Genomic DNA, 17,882 nt, shown 5'->3' on the forward strand with positions numbered 1-17,882 from the left:
AAGAACCCGCCTGCCAATGCAGGGGACACGGGTTCGAGCCCTGGTCCGGGAAGATCCCACATGCCGCGGAGCAGCTAGGCCCGTGCACCACAACTACTGAGCCCACGTGCCACAACTACTGAAGCCCGCCTGCCACAACTACTGAAGTCAGTGCTCTGCAACAAGAGAAGCCGCCGCATTGAGAAGCCCGCGCACCGCAACGAAGAGTAGCCCCCGCTCGCCGCAACTAGAGGAAGCCCGCGCACAGCAACGAAGACCCAACTCAGCCAAAAATAAATAATAAATAAATAAATTTATTTTTAAAAAAAACTTCATTAGGGGTATGTAAACAAAGAGAGGAGAATAATGAGGATGATTGCTCGGGTTCACGAACACTCAGTGGTTTAGAAATGCGTAAAGACTACAATAAGTACGGTACTTGGCCTTTTTCCAAGGGCCTGAAATTTGCTGGTGAAAGCGGGCGTCGGTGGGTTGCAGCCGGTGAATTATTATGCAGGGTGGAAGGAGGGTTGTCTGCAATGGAAAGGAGAGTTGTAAGACCAGATGTGGGTGGGTGAGCTCGTCACACACACGGGAGCTGAGATCTCCCGGGTGTGCAGATTGTGGTGACTGCAGCTCCGCTCAGCTGCGTGCGGGTTTCTGGGTTTACCCAGTGTTTCTTGCGGACTAAAGCACACACAGCAGATGCAAAACTCAAGTTATGCGCCGATTGTTCCCTAACCTATCAAGGGCATCGGAACAAATGCATGTTTTCAAAACAAGCCTTAGAGCAGAACTGCCCTTACTCGTATCTCCTGGAAAGCAGCCGCCCTTATTTTGCCCGTTACACAGGAGTGGTGTCCCCGGCTTCACGAGGTTCGGCCTCTTGTCTAAGATCCCTCGCTTATTGGCAAGTGGCACAGCTACGATCGGAGTGAAAATCCGAGGCCAAAGTGGGGTTCTTCAGGACTGTCATTCTCTGGGACTCTGATCAGTCTCATTATCAGACAATAACCAGAGTCATCTCACAGAGGAGGAAACTGAGGACTGGGGAGCCCACACCCTGGCCCTTGTCCTCACGTGGGACGGTCACGTCTGAAACGTTAAATTCAGACTGTGTGCTCTATGACCACACACCCCAACCTCCCTCCCATCGCCCGCTGAACCTGTCCTAGACCCACCTCCTTGACCTCGTCTCCATCTGCGATGTACTTGGGAATCACTCTGGGAACATCTTTTTTTTTTAATTTATTTTATTGAAGTCTAGTTGTGTTCATTTCTGCTGTACAGCACAGTGATTCAGTTATATATATTCTTTTTCATATTCTTTTCCATTATGTTTTATCACAGGATATTGAATAGAGCTCCCTGCGCTCTGCAGTAGGACCTTGTTTTTCCATTCTGTATGTAACAGTTTGCAAATGCTCACCCCAAATCCCAGTTCATCCCTCCCCACCCCACCTCCCCCTTGGCAACCACAAGTCTGTTCTCTACGTCTGTGAGTGTTTCTGTTTCGTAGACGCCGAACTGATTTGAACCCAAATGAACTCATTTGTATCATACTTTAGATTCCACATGTAAGTGACATCACATGGTATATGTCGTTATCTGACTTACGTCACTTAGTACGATTATCTCTAGGTCCCTCCATGTTGCTGCAAATGGCATGATTTCTTTTGTATGGCTAATATTCCTGTATATATGTGGGTATGTGTGTGTGTATGGGTGTATATATATACCACATCTTCCTTATCCGTTTCTCTATTCATGGACATTTAGGTTGCTTCCATGTCTTGGGTATCGTCAGTGGTGCGGCTGTGTACGTCTGGGTGCGTGTATCTTTTCGAATTATAGTTTTGTCCGGATATATGCCCAGGAGTAGAACTGCTGGATCATATGACAAGTCTATTTTCAGTTTTTTGAGGCACCTCCATACTGTTCTCCATAGTGGCTGCACCAATGTACATTCCCAGCAACAGGGTAGGAGGGTTCCACCCTGGGAACGTCTTAAATGCAGATCCGGCCTCAGGAGGGCCAGGGTGGGGCTCGGGATCCTGCATCCCTGCCCTGGTTCCGCAGGCTCTGCCCGTGCCACTGGTCCAGCTCCAGCCTCTTGCCCTCATGCCCTCAGCCCCCATCGTCCATAATCAGCCCACACGTCACATCATCATCTCGGCTCAATCTTGCCAGTATCTTGAGCTCCCTGGCATTGTGGTCCATCTGTTACGGCTTCCTGGAAGAACCCCAGCCCTGGGTCACTCTGGCTTTCCACCCGTCTTGCTCCCTCAGTAAGGCCACCGAGCCCTGCTAGAGAATACCACGCGCCTTTGGGGGCCCCCATTACGAACTAGAGTTTGTACCACCTCACCTGGGCCTTCCAGGAGTTTCCATGTCTGCGTATTTATCCTCCGCCTTCACTCCATACACACCACCCAGCCCGCACCCCTTCCCTCACCCCCTTCCCTGGAGGAACGAGAAGCCACTGTGAGGAATCCCTCCTGCTTCCGGAGCCCTGTCTCAGTGAACCACGCCCGCTCCCGGCTTCTCTTCCAATGGTCCTTCCTCTGTGCCCAGGATCCATCGCTCCCAACTCCTGCAGGATCTGTGTGATCCGTCACTTACCCCGTCTCTCTACTTCTCCCTCGAACTTTCTACCAACTTGTAGACATTTTCAGGTCTCTCCCACCTTTAACAGAATGAAGCCTCTCCTTCTGTCCACATCCGCTCTCTACTTGTTATCCGTTCTGCTCTGTCGTGGCCCGAATCTTGGCACTCTTCTCCTGCTTACCCCCAATTTCTCAGCCAGCTGTGCCTGTGCAAACTGCCCCCCTGTCAGCTCCCTCCTGAGGCCAACATGGCAGACACTGTCCACCTTCCCTGGCTCCATCTTCCCTGGTCAGCCCCACCGTCTCTACCCTGGTCTATGGCAAAGACCCATCTGTCCTCCCACTCCACAGCCTAGACCAAGTCCAGTTCTTCGTCCACCCTGTAATCGGAGCAGAGTTTGTAAGGAGTAAATCTGCTTCCTTTACTCCAAGGGTTGGCAAACCCTCTTCTGTAAAGGGCCACATACTGACTGTGTGAGGCTTTGCGGTCTCGTAGGGTCCTTTGCAGCTTTTCAACTCCATGGTCGTTGCAGAAGCAGCCACAGTCAGTTCGTCCACGATGAGCGTGGCTGGGTTTCAATAAAGCTTTACTTACGGACTCTGAAATTTGAATCGCATATCACTGTCACCTGTCATGCAACAGGATGCTCCTTTTGATTTCGTTCAACTATTTAAAAATATAAAAACTATTCTTAGTATGCCTACCGTACAGCAGGCGATGGGATGTGGATTTGGCCCGTGGGCTGTAGTTGGCCAACCTCTGTTTTACACCCCTGCTTAACACCCTCAGCAAATTCCTACTGTCCTTCGGAGAAAAGCCCCAAATCCTCACGGTCCCAGGAATCTCTCTCTCTCTCTCTCTCTCTCTCTGATATCTACTCGTCGTGCCTGGCACCCCTCACCCAGGCTTGCCTTCCCCCTATATGTCTTGCCTTGGACAGGACCACCTCCCAAAAGCCTTTCTGCCTTCCACTCCCCACAGCCTCCACCAGCCCTCCTCCTGTCCCCCAGAACAGATGTTGAAGTCCAAACCCCCAGGACCTCAGAACATGACCATATCTGGAAATGGGCTCATTGCAGGTGTAATTAGTTAAGATGACATCATACTGCAGTGGTGTCCTTATAAGAGGAGAGACACAGAGAGGAGATGGTATGTGGAGACGGAGACACAGCGGAGGAGCCCACGTAAAGACAGAGGCAGAGATGGGAGTGACGCGGCCACACGCCGAGGAGCTCCTGGAGCCTCCAGAAGCTGGAAGAGGCGTGGAAGGCTCCTTCTCTAGAGCTTTCAGAGGGAGCGTGGCCCTGCCGCCACCTGGATTTCAGGCTTCTGGCCCCCAGAACTGTGAGAGAAGAAATGTCTGAGGTTTTAAGATGCCCAGTGTGTGGCACCTGGCTCTGGAAAACTCATGCAGATGGTAACACAGGCTTTAAAGCTGGGATTACGGGAAGGACCTTGTGACGGGGAAATGACCTGAGTTACCCTGTGGGCCCAATGGGATCCTAAGGGTCCTTCTGAGAGGGAGGCAGCAGAGTCAGAGTGAGGGAGGGAGATGTGAGGAGAACAGCAGAGGCTGGAGTGAAGCGGGCCCAGGAGCCACAAGGAAGTCAGGTTGCCTCCTGGAGCTGGGAAGGGCAAGGAAAAGGTCCCTCCGCTAAAGGCTCCAAAACGAACGCACCCCCGCCTCGATGTCAGGACTCCTGAGCTCCGGGACTGTAAGAGAATCCTTTGTATTGTTTTAAGTCACAGAGTTTGTCATTATTTGTTACAGCAGCTGTAGGAAACTCATACAGCCAGGTCTCCTCCAGGTTGGGGACGGAGCCAGGGCCAGGAAAAGTCACTTAGACGGTGTGGGAGGGGTCAGTAGGTGGGGGATGAGGACAGAGGCACCCCCAGATGCCCCAGTGCCCCCCAAACAAGCTGGGCCTCTCACAGCAGGGACCCCAGCTACAGTGGAGGTTAAAGCCTCCTTGGCCTCTGCACCTGGGCAGGTGTGATTAAGAGGCTGCTCTCTCGCCCACTCCCCCCGGGGCTAAGAGGTCATTAAAAGCAACATGTCCCGTGGACACCCAGACACACGGCAGGCTGGGGAGAGCGGGCAGTAAGCAAAGCCATTAGGCCACAAAGCACAGGCAACTTGCTTCCATGAGGCCGGATTTCCATGCAGGCTCTTTATTGCCTTGCTTTAATTTGCTCTCTTTCTGATGGCTTGAAAAGGGATCACGTGGAATTTCAGCCAGGTGCCAGGAGCCTGGACACAGCGGCCCTGTGGGCCCTGAAGCCTGGAGAGCAGATGGAAGGGCTTCCCCCCGTCCTGCCCCCCAGAGGTGGAGAAAGCAGGGAGCAGTGGGGAAGTTTCTAGAGCATCATTGAGAGCAAAGCGGGAGGTGACACGTCCACCCTCACCCTTCTGTCCGTCTTATTTTCTTTATGATTTTTGTAAACTAACCTCAAACTCAGGCTTTCTTCCTTCCCAGTCATTTTTTTAAAAAAATCCAAACGGGCACCTCTGTAAGTTTTAACTCACTGCGCCCTGGACAAGCGTTGCCTTCTCTGTCTCTTCATCCCTCTCTGCTCCCTGTGATAAAATGTGATGTCCCGTGTCACTTGCCACTTTGCAAAATGATCCCCAGACCTCACTACGCTGGCCTCTCAGGCAGCAGGCGAATCTCTCTGAAGGGCGCTCCTGGGTCAGGTCAAGGTCTGGGCAGCGCCCGTGAGGCATCTGTTTCTGGGGTGTGAGGAGAGAGCTCTGCTGAGCCCCCGGACCGGCCAGGGGGTGGGTGGGGGGCGGGGACATGTTTGGGGTCGGATGGGCCTGCAATTGAATCTCGAGTTGCTGCCCTCAAGCTGGGTGACCTCAGGCAACTTGCTCAACCTTTCTGAGCCCTGGTCCCCGGCTACTATGGGATAGGAGTCCCTCCCCCAGCCCTCTGTCTCAGTAAATGTGGGAACGAACCAGACAACGGCTGTCAAGTGTATGCTCAGAACCCGATGCTGCTGTGACCGTTGTTATCAGAGGGAAGAACCCTGCTTACTCCCCAGCAGCGGCAGTCCGCCCACCCCCCGCCCATGCAGAGGTACCCTTTCAGGCCCCTCAGCTTCCTCCCAGGCCTCCCCCTCCCTGTCGTCTCACCCAAGGTGTGTTGGGATCTCCCGGCTGATGGAAATCCTTAGTGACGTCCTTTTCCTTGTTCACTGAAGGCAGTTAGCCGGCCAGAGGTCACAGGGCGGGCAGACACCCTCCCCCACCCCCAATCTGAGCCAGGGCCGTCTGGGTGTCAGTGGTCGTCCCTCTCATTGACTATGGGGCCCCGGGATCAGTCAGAGCCTCGTGGCTTTCCCAGCTGAGCGGGGAGCACAGGGACAGCAGGGAGGGGAGGCCCTTCTCCTGAAACGAACCGCCCATCAGAAGGTGGCCGTCCAAGCCCGCAGGCTGTGTCTCACCGGAGCAGCCGCCCTCAGGCAGTGCTGCGTCCAGCTCAGCTCAGCCCCAGCCCTCCAGTGCTCCGCAGAGAATGGACCACATCCGTCCTCATCCCCCACCCACTCAGCCCTCCCGCACTGTCACAGAGACTTTTCCTGGGTCCCGCTCCATCCCCCACCTGGAGGAGACCTGTCACGGTAAAAAATAACTGCAAACTTTGTGACTTAACGTAGATGAGTTCTCTTACAGTTCTCAAGCTCAGAGGTCCTAAGAGTAAGGTGTCAGCAGGGCTGCGTTCCTTCTGGAAGCTCATGCGGCCACGATCGCTGCCTCTGAAGGCTCTGAGGAGATGCAGTCCACGCCTCTCTTCCAGCTTCTGGTGTTGCGGTAATCCTGGCGTCCTTGGCTTGCGGCTGCATCCCTCCAATCTCTGCCTCTGTCACCGCATGGCCTTCTCCCTGTGTGTCTGTGTCTCTTCTTATAAGGACACCATTCATATTGGATCAAGGCCCACCCTCCTGACCTCATCTGAACTTGATCACATCTGCTAAGACCCTATTTCTAAATAAGGTAACATTCGCAGGTATTAGGGGTTAGACTTCAGCACGTCTTCTGGGGGTACCCAATTCAACCATCATACCCTGCAAGGTAAAATATTCCCAGGCTTTGGGAAGTAGGATGTGGACACCTTTGGGGGGCAGGATCTGGCCTTCAGTACCGGCTGTTTCATTCACTCCTCCAGAGGGTGTTCACTGAAGCACGTGTTATTCTAGGAATGATACTCAAGGAGCGTGATGCCAATACACGAGACCTGGCCTCAGGGACACACATACAAGTACATAGAACATTAAATCGTGACACGTGCACCAGGTCTGGCAGGGGCAACCCTGGGGTAGCCCAGAGGAGATTCAGGAAGGCTTCCTGGACCCAACACGCGAGCTGAAACCAGAGATGTTCCCTGCGGGCTGAGGAGAGGCACGTGGAGAGGTGACAGTGGCTTGTCTTCATTAGAAACTGCTGGGAGTTTGGGAGAGTTGGGGCCCAAGGGGAGCCTGGTACTCCCTGGGGGTGGGGTCTCTACGAGCCCGATGCCCGGCTGTCCCCTGGATGCTGCAGCTGCTGCAGACCCCTGCGCGTGTGAGCAGGGCCTGTGCGCCCTGCGCCTCTGCTCGTCCCCTGCACTGTGGCCGGGGGGACCCAGCGCTCGAAAAGTTCCCGCCACCCCTGTCCACCGGTGAGGGGGTGAGTTGAGGCAGAAAGGAGGGGTGCATGGACCCGCATCTTGGACCCAGCATCACTTTATCCCCCATGTTCTGTCATCAGAGGCAGGGGCTCCTCCCCCTTCCGTCCACTGCGGTACAGCCCTCCACCCACCCTGCAGCTTCCCAGGGGCGGGGGGCGCCCAGCGTGCCCAAGCGCCGCACCCCGCCGCCGGCTTCCAAGGGCCTCCTCCTTCTTGACTACACAAATGTCTGCACGCTGTGTGGGGAAGAGCCCAGGGCGCCCCCTGCCTTCCCAGGACTCTGAGGACGGTCTTACCTGTCCTGGGCCTCACCTGCCACCTCGCCAGCTCCCGCTCTGCTCCTGGGCGCCCCCCAGGACCCCCTCCTCCAGCGGGAGCATGGCGGCTCCCTTCCATCCCCAAAGCCCCGTTAGCAGAAGCCGGTTGTGTGAGGAAAGGACTCTGACTGAAGGTGTGGGAGGGGACTTACAACCCAGGATGGAAACAGCTTAAAAGAGAACAGACATCTGGGTTCCTGAATTGCCCTGCCAGCCCCCCAGGGGGACCTGCGGTCCTCAGGCCCCATCTACTCCCTGTGCAGGGCGGTGGGCCCTTCCCCTCTCTCTCCTCTCTGTCTCTCTCCCTCTCTGTCTGTTTCTCTGTCTCCCCTTCCTGTCTCTGTGTGTCTCTCTGTCTCTGTCTCTCTCTCTCTCTCTCTCCCCCTCCCTCCATCCCTTTATTTCTCTCTCCCCTCCGCCACCCCCATGAGTTCAGGATCCTCAGTACTGCTGACAAGGGAAGACTCGGCACTCCGGGGACCATCACACACAGCAGTTTAGCTCTGGTCCTGGGCCCTCTCAGACCTGACCACCTTCCAAAGCCAAAAGTCCCGCTAAAGAGTTACCCCGAGCAGCCAAGCCCCTCCCCTGGGTCTCCGCTGTCACTAGGTTGTTACTCTTAACCATGGCGTCCTCTTGAACAGGCCCTAGACTAAATTCTCAGAAACACCCCTCTTCCCTCTGTCAGCCACGGCCTGTGTGTGTGTGAGGGGGAGAGTGTAGATGGTCAAAACGACCCTTCTTCAAGGAGAGACCCCAAGCTATCAGGTATGTGTCTTCTCTTTGTGTGGACTGTCCAGGCTACTAGGTACTTATTAGCTGTGTGACCTGAGGCAAGTTGCTTGATCACTCTGAGTCCCAGTGTTCTCATCTATAAACTGAGGTTTCTGTTAGCATGAGTCTCCTACAGTATTGTGAGATTAACTGAGTGGATGCATGTTAAAGCCCTCAGAACAGGGACATTTCTTACACTACTAATAATTATGTTAATTATGTAATGGTACGTTATTATTATTATTACCTGGTACATGTACTTTCCCCTTTAAATCACCCTGGACAGAGTTTTGTCTTCCTTCCTGAAGAATCTCTGCAAGAGCAAATCCACAGGATGGGGTGCACGTCCAGCCTGCCAGCACCTCGGTGGCCTGTTCGTGGGGCAGCTGTCCCCCTGATGCAGGCAGAGGCACATCTGAGGACACACACACGGACACAAACACGTCCTGGAGTTGGTGCCTCGCCATTGCCTGGAAGCCCGTGGGAAGAGGGGAGGAGGCCGGGGCCCCCTGCACTCAGCTGCCCAGCCGTCCGCGGGGACACCTACGGCAGTGCTTGTGGGCGGTCCCCGCTGCCCCCCCTCCCCGAGCACAGGTCACTGAGGAGCGGAGGCCCGGTGGGTGGGTGGCAGAGGGTTCATGCCTCAGCCATAGAGCCCAGGGAGGGGGCCTGGCTGCAGGAGCTCTGTTCCCCCCAGCCCTCAGTGCCGCCCCTCCCCCATGCAGGGCCTTTGGAGAGAAAAGCCCTAGGACAAGCCAGGGGGCCACTGTTTCAGAAATCTGTGTCCTGAGGGCCACCGAGACCCTAGAAGGTGAGGCTTGGGTGGGAGGGTGCCTGCCTGGCAGTGGCTGTCGCTCTCCTGGGTGCATCTAAATGAGTGTCTGCGGCCTGTGGCCTCCGTGTGAGGGCAAGAGTGGGGAGGGGCCTGGAACTGGGCTGGGCGCACCTGGGTGACCTCGGATGGGCATGGCCAGGGACGTGTGTTCACCTGGGCCTGTTGCCCTTGTGCACAGGTGTGACTGTGTTTGCAGGAGTGAGTGAGTGTGTGTTCATGTGGGTTGGTGTGTGCACACGTGTATGCAGGAGTGCGCATACGTGGCTTGTAGGAGTGTACATGTGTGCATGTGCATACGCACGTGTGTGCCTTGCGTGAGTGTGCGTGCACGCGGGTGAGTGTGTACGTGTGCATGCGTATACATGAGTACATTGGTGTGACAGGTACACACGTGTGTGTGTGTAAGCTTGTGAGTATGGGTTGCACATGTATGCGTACACATACATGTGTGCATGAATGTGTGTGGGCTGTGTGTGCATGAATATGTGCATGTGTGTGCACAGGGGTGGGAGTACACACGTGTGCCCATGCGCACACGCACCCTTCCCTCTCAGCTCCCCCCTCACCATGAGCATCGCACGTGCATCTCTGGCGTCTGACTCATTAACGAGGACGACACGAGGAGAGTGTGCCTGTTAGTTCTGGTGTCCGCATCAGCTCCTGACAGCTTTGTGGAATTGAAATATCTTATTTAACGTGAGTAAGAATCATTTTAAATATCAACTGTGACACTCAAGGACTCGAACCAAAAAGGGCGTTGTGCGTTTCCTCGTACGCTGAAGACGCCATGTTTATTAGGCAGTTATTTTCTCCCCTGTGCGTCTTGTGTCTCTAAAAGTCCAGTTATCTGTCCCGGCTCCTCCCGGCATTGTTGTCATGCGCCCCCCACCCTGAGCCCAGCCCTTCATCTCGGAGGAGGGGACTGTGCCACCGGGGTCCCGCAGGTTAAATCAGGGCCCCTGTGATGAGCAAAGCAGACAGTGTGGGTTCTTGTGTGTCTCCCTTTCTTTCTACCCTGGCCCCCAAGGCTCTCTCTCCACCACCTGCTCCCTCTGACTGGGGGAAAGCCAAGCTTCTTCCATCCAGGAGATTCTTCACCTTATGAATTTACATTTGCTTGCGTTCGCCTAAGATTTCTGAAAAGATACTCAAGAAACTAACAGTGGTTTCCTCCGTGTGTGTGTGTGTGTGTGTGTGTGTGTGTGTGTGTGTGTGTGTGTGTGTGTGTGTGTGTGTGTGTGTGTGTGTGTGTGTTGGGAGCTGGGAATGACCAGGCAGCTGTGGGACAGGGATGGAAGAGATTTGTACTGTGTACTTCTTCTTTTATTCTTTGAATTTTGAGTTCCAGGAATATCTTTCCTATAATAAATCAGTAAATCAGCGGTCCTTTGCGGGGGATCTAGAGGCAGGTGAATCCAGGTGTTCCCATCTCCTGGAGCCACACCCCTGCGCCTGTTCTTCATTGGATGGAGGACGAGATGGCAGGTCAGCCAGGACGAGGGTACAAACAGGTGACGGAGAGGTTAGGAGGTCAGGCTGGTGAAGAGAGTTTCCCTGGGACCAAGAGGCCAAGGGGGCAGCCCAGGAAGAAGGATGAGGAAATTGACGGGTGTGGCAGATCCTTCGTGGGGGGCTGGGACGTGTCCACGGGGAAGCCGAAGAATTTGCCAGGGAATTGTAGTCCCCTGATGCTTGGTTTGGAGCCCTTACCGGATCCTCACGCGGGTGGGAACAGGGTCCTGCTCGCCCCCTTCATCTTCCTCTCTGATCCTCCCAACCTCACCCCACTACCTTCCACTCCCCGCCAGTGACTCATATATTTGCTCCCTCGTGTGACAAGCATTTGTGCAGCACCTGCCGTGTGCCAGGACTTAAGTCCAGGACTTACAGCCCAGACATCCATTATAGAAACAACCTAAGTGTCCGTCAATAGATGAATGGATAAAGAAGATGTGGTATATATATATATATACATACACAATGGAATACTACTCAGCCATAAAAAAGAGTGAAATTTTGCCATTTGCAGCAACATGGATGGACTTGGAGTGCATTATACTAAGTAAAGTCAGAGAAAGACAAATACCGTATGACATCACTTATATGTGGAATCTAAAAAATAGTGAATATAACAAAACTAGTGAATATAGACTAGTGAATATAACAAAAAAGAAACAGACTCATAGCTATAGAAAACAGTTGCCCGTGGGAGAGGGAAGGGGGGGAGGGTCAGTATAGGGGTAGAGAAGCGAGAGGTACAAACTATTAGGTGAGAAATAAGCTACAAGGATATGTTGTACAACATGGGGGATATAGCCAATATTTTATAATAACTGTAAATGGAGTATAACCTTTAAAAATTGTGAATCACTATATTGTACACCTGTCATTTATATAATATGGTATATCCACTATACTTCAATTTTTTAAAAAGGTGGCCATTATTGTCCCCATTTTACAGATGAGAAGACTGAGGCTTGCATATAACTTGACCAGGCCACACTCCTAAGAAAGTGCAGAAGCGAAAATCAAGCTTAATTTTCCCTACATCAGAAGCCTCAGCACACTCTCCAGTACCAGGCTCTGTCTTGGGCGATCACAAGTGCACCCTCCTGCACAGGGCATTTCAGCCATCCCCCTGCCTCTGGAAGGGACCTGGACAGGGCTGGGCTCATCCAGTTTCCTGCCAGGCCAGCAGCCACAGGTGGGTGGGACAGATAGAGCTGTAGGCTAAGTGCGTCCTGAGGGCCCAGGAGGGAGCACTGGGGGGGATACTGAGCTGTCACTGTCATTATCTCAGATGCTTGCTTGCTCACAGCGCTGGCTGCGCTGGATTTGCAAACTGAGATGCTGGCCAGCTGCCTCTTCCACCCGCCTGCGAGGCGATCTGGGTGGAGCGAAGCGGGTTTCCCTGGTAGGAAAGGTGGTGGGCAGAAGGGCTACTTTAGATAACAGTTGCCTACAAGCCAAAAATAGTGCTCCCAGGCAGGGAGGGGAACGCCAGAGACAGCCCGGGGAGGGGGGCTGCACCTTGCTCTCTGCCCGGCCAAGGATACTCAGACAAGGATGCCCACCTCCCCACAGTGGGGGCCGAGGGGAGGCCCAGAGCCAGGCCTCCTCTACTGACCTCAGGGTGGGGCAGACCTGCACCCAGCTGGCCTTCCTCGGGGCCCCAGATGGGGCCTGGGGCTTCCTGGCTGAAGCAAATGATCTAGAGCTTTCTGCAGAAATCAACTTTTATTAAAGTTGAAATTTCACCACACATCACTGACATCAGCAAACAAACCCAGATCTAGCGAGTCCCTGGTGTCTTTTTTATAACATATCCTGACATTATATGCTCAGAGTGCATTTTTTAATTTTATTTTTAAAATAAAAACAACATATGCATACGATAAAGAACATTCTGATGGCGTAGAAAGACATAAAATCGAAAAGTAGACGTTTCCCTCCTTCTGCGTTCCTAATACCTCTCCCAAAAGGCAGATCACGTGTTTTGGAGTATCCATCCCGAAAACATTTTATGTCCATGCTAGAGGGTATATATGGTTATGCGTGTGCAGATATATACAAATATGTACTATTCCAGTTTACCTGCGTGGTATCATAACACACTGTTCTTTGACTATTTTTTTTTTTTTTTTGGCTCACAAACTCAAAATTCTTTTGATTGGGTCGATTTGCATGATCCTAAACATTAGACTAAGGGCTTGGTAGCCCGTATCAATAAACAACAACTTATCAAGTGATAAGAATACAGTATCTCTCGTGTCCCTAACACTCAGCTGTGACACTATTTAGCTTATTTCTCGTGTTTTTAATTTCCATAAACATCGCCGTCTCCAGCTTCGACTTCCTTCCCATGCTTTGTGCATCTTGGAGACTGTCTCATCCCATACAGGTGTTCTTCGTTCGTTCTGTGACTACAGCATCATGAGTCGATTCAGTTCCATTTCTGGGGATGAGACAGAACAGTTTTGATGCCTGCTTCTGGTTTTTGTTCGTTTGTCTCTGTCATTACAAGCAAAGCCACAGTGAACATCCTCATACTTGTTTTTTGTCGCTTTTTTTTTTTTTTTTTGCGGTACGCGGGCCTCTCACTGTTGTGGCCCCTCCCGTTGTGGAGCACAGGCTCCGGACACGCAGGCTCAGTGGCCATGGCTCACGGGCCCAGCCGCTCCGCGGCGTGTGGGATCTTCCCGGACTGGGGCACGAACCCGTGTCCCCTGCATCGGCAGGCGGACTCTCAACCACTGCGCCACCAGGGAAGCCCTTTTGTCACATTTTTGCAAGTACATCTGAAAGACCAGCTCCCTGGAGTACAGCCTCTGGGTCAAAAGACTGGAATATTCTTACTTTGATCGATTCTGCCCCAAAGGCTGGACCAATTTGCACTTTCATTGGCCGATCTGAGGTCAGCCTCCCTACCCCCTCACTCTTGCCATGGGTGTAATCACACAAGAAAATTTTTGGCAATCTGATATGTGCATATTGTCTTGTTTTTTCATTGGACTTTCTTTCACTGTGACAGAGGCCGAGCATCTTTTGTGTTTGGCCATAGCTGTTCATTTTCCTCTCCCTGATGCTTTTTAATAACATCTGATTCCATTTTCAAAGATAGAGAGCTTTTCCAGCCAATCTCTCCTTCCATCTTCCTCTTGGGTCACCCCATCACTTTTAAGACCCAAACAGTTTACCCAAAGCTGTCCCCCCCCTCCCCCAGGGAGTGATGGGGCAGAGGCAAGAGAGCCTGTGATGGGCTTGAGGACAGAATAGAGGGAGAATAGGAAATTTGCCAGAGCCTGGGTACCCGCTATCTCCCCATCATCACGCCGTGCATAGTAATGAAGGACAGATAAGAGCTGCAGCCGGTGGCAGAGATAAGAGATTGGACAGCCAGAAGGTTCTGGATATTAATGCAGAGCCAGAGCAGGCTTGGCACACAGCCACCCGTGAGTCTGGGGCTCGTGCAGTCCCAGGATGGAAGGTGGGGCCCTTTGGGGTAGGATGTCCGTGTTGAACAGGTTAGCAGCTGGCCTTGGAGTCCGAAAGGTTCTTTGGGACCCTGGCCCTGCCTCTTACTGCCTGTGAGACCACAGGCCAATGATGGGATATTTCTGAACCTCAATTTCCTCACCTCTAAAATGGGGAGGGGGAGCTAATAAAAGCATTGCCTCCATAGCATTAGCAGGGAGATTGGGCGAAAGACCCCAATTCAGACCCACGACATTTTGCACGTGTCCACATCAAATGAGAAAAGGGAAGCTAGTGTCGTGGACGCGGCATAAAATTTCAGTTTAAAATGTGTTAAAATTGCTTTGATGCTGAGGTTACATGTCTTTTTTTGTGATCTCAAAAATGTCCTTTTTAGATAAAATACTGACCATTTCTGTTCCTTTTTCTCTCCATGCCTGTATCTTTTTTGAGTTTTGTTGGTTGCTTGTTTCCCAGTTTGCTTTTTGGTCGATTGGTCTTAATGGTCTTACTTGGCCGTAAGTAAGACAATCTTATGTCTGGCCCCATTTTTTTAAGTGTTACTGGTCCATGATATCCAGTAGTCTGGGAACTGCTGTGTGAAATAAAGAAAGGAATGACGGGAATTCCCTGGTGGTGCAGTGGTTAAGACTCAGTGCTTTCACTGCCAGGGGCCCAGGTTCGATCCCTGGTCAGAGAACTGAGATCCCACAAGCCACGTGGCACAGCCAAAAAAAAAAGAAAAGAAAAGAAATGAATGAAAAGTACTGAATACAGCGTCTGAAGCATGGGTGGTGCTCAGAAAGTGGTAGTTGTTTCCTCATTCTGAGATGCTGATGGACACTGTCTAGAACTCACGTTAAAAGAAAACTTGGCAAATCCTACAGATGAGGTTGCTCTGTCCCAGGGTTGGCATAGCCTGGGAGCAGGTGGCAGTAAGCTAGTTCACCAAGTCAGCTGGCAAAACCTAGGACACCCAAGGGCAGGGGAGGTCTCCTAGGCACAAGCCCCTGGATCCTCAGAGGTCCCTGCCGGGCCATTCACTGCCCGAGGATCAGAAAGGTGATCACGAGATGGGTGCTAGGGGAACTAGCCCCCTCCATACCAGAGAGCACCCATCACCTGCCGTGTCTCACTGCCAGAAGTTCCTTGCACTGACCTGCCTGGCCTCCTCCTTTCCTCCCAGCCAGGTTAGCGCCCCACACACCTGCTCTCCCCCCGCCCTCCCCCCAACACCAGATCCTGCAGCACTCGGGCCAGTGATGTGCTCCCAAAGCAAATGGATTCACGCATTCTGGCCCCAGGGCCCACGCGGACAGAAAGCCAACTTGCCCTGCCCAGACGGCTTTGCCCTTTCCCTTCACAGAGCTTCAGTGGAGCTGTCTGCAACTCTAAGCATGGAATGATGCAAAGCGTTTGGGAAAACGTAAATTTCCCTGCCTCCATTTATTTATTTACTTATTTATTTATTTTAACATCTTTATTGGCGTATAATTGCTTTACAATGGTGTGTTAGTTTCTGCTTTGTAACAAACCTGCATCTATTTAAGTTAACATTTATGGCGTGTCCCTGGTCCAGGCTGAAGAAAATGCCCCCACCTTTCTCAGTCATGCAGGTCACAGGCAGGGGAGGACAGTAGCCTCCAACAGACCCAAAACAGTCCTGGGAGGCCTGGTCACGGCCACAGTCAAGGGCTCAGGCACAGCATCTCCCGTCCTTGGGAAAGTGCAGGCTCCCTCCTGGGCAGCTGAGCAAAAGCCTTTGGGAGGGACCTCTTATTAATAAGGACCCTTCTGTGACCCCCATGGTAGAGCCAGGGGCTCCCTGGCACCTTTCATTATGGAAGAGGGTGATGTGGCGACCTCTGCCCTCTGACCCTGGTTTGACCTCTGCATCCCTGGAGCTGCCCGACTTGCTCACTGGCTGTCTCGTCTGCCCCCAGGTACATGATCACCAGCCTGGACCGCACCCACGCCGGCTTCTACCGCTGCATCGTGCGTAACCGGATGGGCGCTCTGCTGCAGCGGCAAACCGAGGTCCAGGTGGCCTGTGAGTACAACGCGGACTTGGGGCGGGTGGGGGGAGGCCGTGAAGCGCGAGACGATCTGCAGAGTCGTCCCCCATCGGCCACACGCTGGGCAGAGCCAAGTCCCAGCTGTGGCTTTCCAGCTCACTGGGTGCTAATGGTGGCCCTTCCCGCCATCTGGGAACCAAGGCCCAGAGAGGGGGCAAGAGCTCTCACGGCCACACGGCTGACACGTGACACACATCTGCTGGCTCTGAGTTCAGCACTCTCTGGATGGGACCAGCTGCTTCTGCTTTGAAAAGGAGGCCCTGTCACCTGCTTCAAGGGACTCCTCTGGGTTTGGCCGCCAACTTGGGGGATCTTCGTAATGGCAGACTTCCCGGGGCCCCCCCATGACCCTAACTTTTCCATCCTCCAGCTTGCTCAGCCCTGGAGCAGTAACATCTTGGGGGTCCCCACGGTCTCAGGAGGCGTTGGGAGATGGCTGGTGTGGGTACCATAGCTCTAAGAGGGAGAGGGGACCTGATGAGTCAGGGTTCCTGAAAGGACCAGGCAAGCAGAGGGTAAGGTAACAGACCCTCGCCGAGCCTTTGGGGTAACAGACTTCCTCCACTGCCACCAAGCCCCAAAGGGCTCCCTCAGATGGAGGACAAGAGGGAAGACTCAGGAGAACGCAAGGGCATCTCAGGGACCAGCGCACCAATCCACCCCCTCCCCCTGTGACTCAGTATCCCCTTCCCAGACCTGCCCCCCATTCTAAGATAGCTGCCTTAGAAATGAGCAGAAATGAGCCTCATTATGGGCTGTTTCGTTCTGGGATTTTTAGGGGGAGAGGTCCAAGGTGGCACCGTGGGCCACGGGAGTGTGGAACGCCTTAATGAGCCCTGAAGCTTTTTTTAAAAAAAAGGACACCCTCTCATCTGGGGCCCACTGGGGCTTGAGTCAGATTTAGAGCAGGAGAGAGCTTGCTACTTGGAGAGAAGTGAGGGAGAGAAATCGAGAAGAAAACCTCAAGTGAGGGCAAAGAGTGTTCATAATAATTATGGAAAACAACCGTAATCAGAAGTGGAGGACTGATTGTCCCATACATCAGCACTAAAGGCAACTCAGCTCACTCAGAGGAGTGGAAAAGCCCCGAATTAAAATGATGGATCAGGGCCGCTGGCAGCCAGCTGGAGAGCTCCCACAGAGCTCCGTTTAGCCGGTGCCCAGAGTCCAGCGGTGCAGGGGTAGTCGTGGGTCAGCCTGCAGAGAGACTGCTCGTGCGTGCGTCTGTGTGCACTCCAGGGTGGGTGTGGGTTCAGGCATGTGTTTGTGCAAATGTGTGTGTCTGGATTGGTCGGCGTCTTTGTTCATCTGTGTGCACGTGAGAACGTGTGTGTGTGTGCCGTTGAAAATACCTTTCAGGACACCAATCAGTCCAGGCTGTTGGGGGAAGCAGGCGAGTGTCTGTTCCAAAGCCTTCGCTCACAGGAGACAATAGAACTTTCTGGAGTTGAAAGCCGCAGAGATGGCACGAGTCTCCCCTGGGCTGGCTCCGCCGATCAGAAAGAGAAAGGGAGAGAAGCAGCGTCTGCGTGGCTGACATGTTTCTTTCCTTGGCTGTGGTAGGGACCCAGGACCCAGGACTCAGCCCCCTGACCCCTCTCCCACCATCGGCATCTTCCTTTTCACATGAAGATGCTCCCTGGAAGCCGGA

At 53.1% G+C, this 17,882-nt stretch overlaps 1 protein-coding gene across 1 annotated transcript in view; it reads left to right on the plus strand.

The window, feature by feature from the left end:
• Window positions 1-17,882, plus strand: part of SDK2 (sidekick cell adhesion molecule 2) — a 263,746-nt gene that overhangs the window by 140,254 nt on the left and 105,610 nt on the right. Inside the window, exon 3 of the mRNA XM_079904193.1 lies at window positions 16,100-16,206. Coding sequence (XP_079760319.1) covers window positions 16,100-16,206 — 107 coding nt within the window. The remainder of the gene's footprint in view (window positions 1-16,099; window positions 16,207-17,882) is intronic.

Source organism: Stenella coeruleoalba (genome assembly GCF_951394435.1).
Source record: "Stenella coeruleoalba genome assembly, chromosome: 19".
Lineage (NCBI taxonomy): Eukaryota > Metazoa > Chordata > Mammalia > Artiodactyla > Delphinidae > Stenella > Stenella coeruleoalba.